The sequence below is a fragment of the Monopterus albus genome, unplaced genomic scaffold (assembly GCF_001952655.1).
Source record: "Monopterus albus unplaced genomic scaffold, M_albus_1.0 scaffold54.1, whole genome shotgun sequence".
NCBI lineage: Eukaryota > Metazoa > Chordata > Actinopteri > Synbranchiformes > Synbranchidae > Monopterus > Monopterus albus.
This window is the reverse complement of record NW_018127934.1, coordinates 858,799-865,330: the sequence shown is the minus strand read 5'-3', so window position 1 is coordinate 865,330 and position 6,532 is coordinate 858,799. Positions and strand designations below refer to the sequence as shown.

Genomic DNA, 6,532 nt, shown 5'->3' with positions numbered 1-6,532 from the left:
GTAAAATAAATGTTTTTTTGTGTGTGGGTGGGGGGGGGGGGACAAGGACACATGTTCTTTACTGTGTTGTACACTGCTACAAAATGCATGTATTGCCCCAGCTCTCACATTTACACCAAAACCGCTGTTAAGGTGTACAAAGAGAGTCCTGAACACTGTTACAGTATATAGACGTAAGGCAGAACATGTCGTTTTCAGCCTGTGGTAGTCTACCTTGATGTGGCGGTACAGCTGCGTTGGAAAGCTCTCCTTCTCCACACGTTTTTCCTTGTTGCCAGGCATGTCAATGGTCATGTCAGTGGTGAGATGACCTGGATACTGCTGTAGTCTCATTGACTGTAGAACAGGGGATAAAGAATGGTCAACAGAAAACATAAAATAGCTGTAGTTATTTTCAGTGTTTGCGAGTAGTGAACCACATGTAGTTTAACTACATTTTGCAGTAGCTTGCTGGTAGTTCATATTTGCACACTCACTTGAGTAGTTAAATAACTTTTGGCCAATTTTGTGTTGTTAACTAGTGAAACGGCAAACAATTTTGGACCATAAAAGGAAAGGAATGATTTTTATTTTGCCATGCTTCATGTGGCAAGGACATTTTGAATGTCAAACAAAAATGCCTGTTGGATAAGAACTTTGACAGACTGCTCATGTGTCAGATAAGCAAGAGATTCCACACTGACAAGTAAAAAGATTTAGACCAGTGTTCAGGCTGTTCACACACAGTTTCAAAATCGAAGGTCTTTCAGAAACAGTTTGAATAGCACCTTCATTCCTTAAGAACAGTAGTTTCCCTCTATACTGCACACTGTGTATTACACATGGAATTAGGTTTTGACTAATGAGAATATGACAAACAATTTTGTCCCCTGAAATATTTTGCTGGCAGCACTTGCATAACCAACATGGGCATCACCAAGAACCTTCCCCTTTATGAACCAATCTCTCAGTTTAAATGACAAAAAAAATAGCACAAATCAGTGAGGTGTATTTCTGTGGGAAGCATATGGAATCACTACTGTTACTGATACTGAGCTCAGTGTTAAAATATCAATTAAGTTGCTTCACTGAGAAGAATATAGATCAGCATACTCACACTAACTTGTTCCAGGAGACCCATGAGGCGAGAAGGAGGCACCACACTGACCTCCCTCACCAGGGCCTCAGCTATTGCCCTGCGCCGCTTCTCCTTGCTGCTGCCTTTCGTGTATGCCTTCAGTGGGAGCAAAATGATGCTACTGTTTAAAGCACTTCTTAGTTTAGTTGTATAAAAGTAAAAGGAACTTTTTTTTTTTTTTACCTCACGGGGGTCAAAGTAGGAGCACATTAGCAGGTTCTCCAAGTGCATGTACCTCTCTGGCTGAGTCTGCTTCAGCATGATCATTGGGTCAGTCTGTTTGAGGAGCGAGCGAGCTGCGCCCACCTCCCTCATTTCAATGAGCTCCATTACAACCTGTTGGAGAGGTCAGCGTTCATCATATGCTGCTAATTAAAAAAAAAAACAAACAAGCCAAGAAATATCTGATCAATGCAAAGTTCACCTGCTCGTAAAGGTCGATAAGTGTGTTGTCAGGCAACTTAAGGGACTCGATAGCCAGCAGGACGGAGTCCCAGTGGCCGCTGTTAATATCTGCAATGAAACTGTCTATACTTTCCACTGTGTTGAGTGAAACAGTGGTTTCCTCCTGTAATGTGGTCAGTGTTCGGTAGAGGTTGTTCTCCTTGAGGTACTGCATAATTAGGCGGATCACACTACAGAGACAAGAAGGATAACTCTTATAGTCCATAAGACTGTAGAGTGTATTGTGTAGGACCTGTTAAGTAAAGTGTTAAGAAGTGGCTCGAATTTGTTGAAACACGGGCAATGTTTGTATTAGGGGTAAACCATAACACTTCAGTGCCTGTGTATCTTTTTTTAAGAGGCAGTATCAGTGTTAATGACCTGTTCCCACATCAGAGCCACCTCTGGGGACTTCACAACCCTCTGCCTTGTCAGTGTCACTCTGCAGGACTGAGTTCTGTGGCCTTTCATATGCACTTTCAGGCAAAGATGCTTGATACTAGCACTGTCAGGTGATTAGACTACCATTGCACTGAGCCAGTCTACACTAAACGTCCTCTAGAAGCTAATTTGATAAATAGGCACATGCGGACGAAGCAGACACTAGTGACTGCAAAACAGCTTGGACCCGCCTCTTAACATAATCAGCAAAATCATAATCGTAGTTAAATGGCTCAAAAAAACCATTCGGAGCAGCCTCACATGCAAAACCGACCAAACACACATGCACACTGACCACAATAAACAGTACGGTATGTATATTTGTGATTGGAGGAAAGGTGGCCGGTAAGACGCCACATGGGTGCAACTGTCAGCAGACAATATATAACAGCGTCATAGAAAACATGCTTCTTTAAATTAAATATATATACGCACACATGTCATGCCTAACAAATATTGTCATTATAGGGATAAACTTTTTAGATTGAAGCAAACATAGCAGGAAATTTATAATTCCCCAAAAGAATATTATAAACAATACACACAATCTACCAACTTAATGTGCAATGTAACTGGATGCCCATTACAGACCGCCGAGCACATATGTAAGAAAAAACTGTTTTCTTTTTGAATTGTGACACAGGTGGTCTCATCATTACTTTTCCGTTATCATCACCAAGCTATCACTGAAAACGTTTTGTTGAGAAATAAAAACCCAGTCATAAAGCGGACTTACTCTGCGGGTTCCATCCTCACAGCCATGCTGTTCTCGTGGTGTTGCAGCACCAGACTGACGGTGCGGCGGCTCGGCGCTTGCCAGAGCCACGTGAAAGCCGTGTCCTGAGGACCACCCACTACACGTGCTTCTCTTGTGTCTCATTTTTGCGTCGGGAAGCAGTCCCAAACCTTGTCATTATAGCTGCCACACAAATAGTTTGAGCTACACCACGTCCTTGGCGCGTCCTGATATATAGAAGAATGATGTACTGGGCATGTTGTGCACAGCAGACGCGGTCTGCGCTCCAAGATGCTGCAGCGGCAGTCAGCCATAACAACAGCAGCATCAGCACCACGGACAGAACCTCGTGCCTCAGAGCGTGCTCGCCTTTAGGAACAGGAGCCAAAACGACGCTCCAAAATGTCCTCTAACGGAAATCCACCTCTGTCCCATCATCAATACGCAGACACAGAGCTGGGTGCACATGTGCTTTATGAACAGCTTTGCCTTGAGCCTTTTGTTTCTCAAACTTAATGCATGTATGACTACCAGCCACCGCTATTTCCTGTGTTTAAATTGTGGATATAGCCTAATGCTGTAGTGGGTTGTGTTAATCTGCGACGTTTGCCACTACAGTGATCATTTTAAGACTATTTAATCTGCATACTTATAGCCCCAAGCCTCTAACTAAATCTGAGTGAAAAGTAGAAGGAAACTGCGGATAAAATACAAAGAATTAGTCAAAATTCTGTGGTTTAGGCAGCTTGTTCTTGGAATGTAGGGCTTCCACAGTCAGTGTTGCCAACTAAGGAAGGTAGCTAAAGCCTGGTGGAAAACTCGCTAGATGACGTAACGCACTTGTTTGCTTATTGGTGTTGTCACACATACCGATATTCTAATCTCGCACAGCCAGACCTCTGCTTCCTGCAGCTGTTCAGGTTATATAATGTTAGAAAATCCCCGAAAAGTGTCCAAAAGATGGTAGCCAAAATGCATTCACTAAAGCACATTTCAAAAGTCAAATTACCAAACCAAGAAGCCTACTATACTGGCCACTTTTTAAATCATTGTTTCTATCACTTTTTAAACCTATTTAAATGATATGGAAGCACACTGCATTCAAAAGAAAAATACTATCAGAAGCTCTGCACACGGGTTTCTTTGTGATATTTTTAAAACATAAGGTAAGATTTAAATATGGGGAGGAAAAACTCCAGAAGAAACCAGATACCGGCTCTTGGTGGGAGGCCATCTGTCTCGACCTGTTGGGGTGCAGAAAATAAGGCTGTGATGGCCGAGTGGTTAAGGCGTTGGATTCGAAATCCAATGGGTTCAGCCCGCGTAGGTTCAAATCCTACTCACAGCGGTGTTGTGTTTCACCTTGACAGTTATGTTTGTATGGTTTCCCTTTAGGTTAATGCAGGACTTTCTTGCCAGATTTGCCACAAAGTCTGACCTGAACAGAACTAAAACTGCTCATAGGCTATACTTAAAATAGAAGTGTCATCAGTAAATAAATTGTTAGTTAATTAATACATAGAATAAGCTATATAACCTTGGCTACTAAAAGAAATGTAACCATGCTTGCTCTAATTTTACATTTGTGAAAGAACTATGGGGCCTATATTTTGCTATGAAAATAGTGTTCAATTGGTAGGCTACACCTCCAATAAATTAATTCTGTTTAATTTCAAAGCATTGACACTCGGTACACTTTCAGCTAAAAGTCAAATAATCCGATTTTTTTCTATAGAAAAACTTAGACTATGCAATAACTAGACAAATGCATTTCCTGAAGAAAATGTGTGTGAATGTGATTGCTGAAGAATTGCTCTGAAAATGCTGAAATGGCTGAAATCCATAGCTTGGTGGTTAATGCCACTGACTTTGGTACGACTTCATCATGCCTTTTTCTGTGTTGTGATCTGCCACTTGTTAGGGTGATTTTTATTTTATGCACTTAAGAATGGTTTTATTTTATAGCACACATAAGTTTACATACTTATATGTCACAGTTATGTTTATATAGTTATGAATATCACCCTATGTGTTCACTGAACCACTGGTCAAATATTTGCTGTGTGAGTCACTGAAACACTAATGCAACATCATAAGTCTTGTCCACTAAATTACTGAATTTAATTAGATTTACGGCTGTAGCTAAGGGGGCTCATAGTTACTTATCGTTCCTCTGGACCGGTGGACCCAAAGGAGTCTTGGTACGGTAAGACTCCAAGATTAATAGAGTAGATGTAGATGAGAAAGCTTCAAAGGGAGAATAGTTGTGCACACACACACACACACAGGCAGAACAGTTTTAATTAGTGAAATGGAAAGAAATGCCTAATATGGAGCAGTTAGTTGGAAACAAAGGAAGAAGTGAGTGTGTATGTAGGAATTAAAGTAGAACAGGTATTCTTCCGCTTCCTAGGGCACTGTCCATGATGATTGGAGCAAAGAGGACCATGGAGGATGGACGGACTGAAGGACCAATAACGGGAGAGTTAAGTCTAAACCACGGCTTCTCCCCAACAGTTTTTTGACCAGTTAGATAGTAGCACCTTTTCATACAAATATTGTATACTCACAAGTTGAGGACAGTCTTTTCTGTTTATCCTAAACAGTGAAGATCCACGTGCACATGCTAATTTTGATATGTTAATGCATAATAAAATTCACACTGTGAAATATATATATCCTTTTTTAGTCTTCTCTCCTCAATATAAAGAACACGCTTCACACGCTATATAGAAAATAAAATTAACTTCACCTTCAAGGGGCGACAGGACACTAATATTGCTGCAAATAAGATACAAAACACTGACACAGTGACATTCATATGTCTTTCTCCCAGAGCCTTCAGTCCTAGTGTTAGGGCCCTTCGTGTACGCCAGAGGCACTCAGCTACATCGCTGGATGGACATGGTCAACACTCCACAGGAGCCGGTGAAGCTGTGGCACGGATTGGGTAGATACATTTAAGCAACCAAACATGAACAGATCCATAAACACACATGTGCATGTACATACACACAGATTCTGAAATAGAATAAAAGTGCTAATAAATGTGTTCATCGTTTGTAAAACACCTTGAGGCGATTTCCATCTCCTAATAAATGCGTGTCTAGATGAAAGGTGTGTTTGTAATTGCATGTGATTTTTACTTTCAATCTAAATAGAATAAATGAATGTAACGTTATGGCATTCTCATAATACAGACATTGAAAAATCTACCATTTCCCCTTAATACATCTGTGGGCAGAATGGTCTCCATCATGTGATTTGGTATCAAGCTGTTATATGAATGGGACGTACAAGGGTTGAATTTAGTTTATTGCTATAATCGCTCCTAATGGTGTTTATGTCTGGTTTGGCACCATGAAGATAAACGAGAACACTCTATTGGAGGGACACAAAGTTGTGTTGGTTTCTTATAATGCAAAGCACATGCCCAGGTAATGTTAATATTAACACCTGATTGGTCTTGTTACACACACGAAGTTTGTCAGTTTTCTTTTATTTTCCTCTGCTGATATCTTTAGTGATGAGTGTTTGAATGTCATTTTTTTACTATTGTTAGATTTTACCCAAGTTCTTTTATTGAAAGCGCGAGAAGTGAAGACAGAAGAGGACTGTTTAAAATCAACAGGAAGTTTACTCAAAGTCTGGGCACAGGTGAAGTCTTACAGCACTGGGATGTGAGAGACAGAGCTCCCACAGGAAATCTGTTCTCTGAACAATGAGTTATGTTTTCTCATTACATTTATCTTCTTGGGCTAGGCCTGCCCTGGACAGAGGTACAACATTTCACA

General features: G+C 40.8%; 1 protein-coding gene and 1 non-coding gene across 4 annotated transcripts in view; one reads left to right on the top strand and one right to left on the bottom strand.

The window, feature by feature from the left end:
* The window catches only part of LOC109961356 (WD40 repeat-containing protein SMU1-like), an 8,075-nt gene extending 5,168 nt beyond the window's left edge, over positions 1-2,907 (bottom strand). The window contains exons 1-5 of one of the 3 annotated variants that reach the window (XM_020602103.1): positions 2,739-2,842; positions 1,542-1,752; positions 1,301-1,453; positions 1,097-1,213; positions 214-336 (exon numbers count right to left, since the gene is read on the bottom strand). In XM_020602103.1, coding sequence (XP_020457759.1) covers positions 214-336; positions 1,097-1,213; positions 1,301-1,453; positions 1,542-1,752; positions 2,739-2,764 — 630 coding nt within the window. In that variant the 5' untranslated portion in view covers positions 2,765-2,842. Of the gene's footprint in view, positions 1-213; positions 337-1,096; positions 1,214-1,300; positions 1,454-1,541; positions 1,753-2,738 lie in introns of all 3 variants that reach the window. The other 2 variants (XM_020602101.1, XM_020602102.1) reach the window with 2 other exon arrangements.
* Positions 2,908-4,004: 1,097 nt separating this feature from the next.
* Positions 4,005-4,086, top strand: trnas-cga (transfer RNA serine (anticodon CGA)). Its single transcript has one exon. It is a non-coding gene; the product is annotated as a tRNA-Ser (tRNA).
* Positions 4,087-6,532: the final 2,446 nt, after the last annotated feature.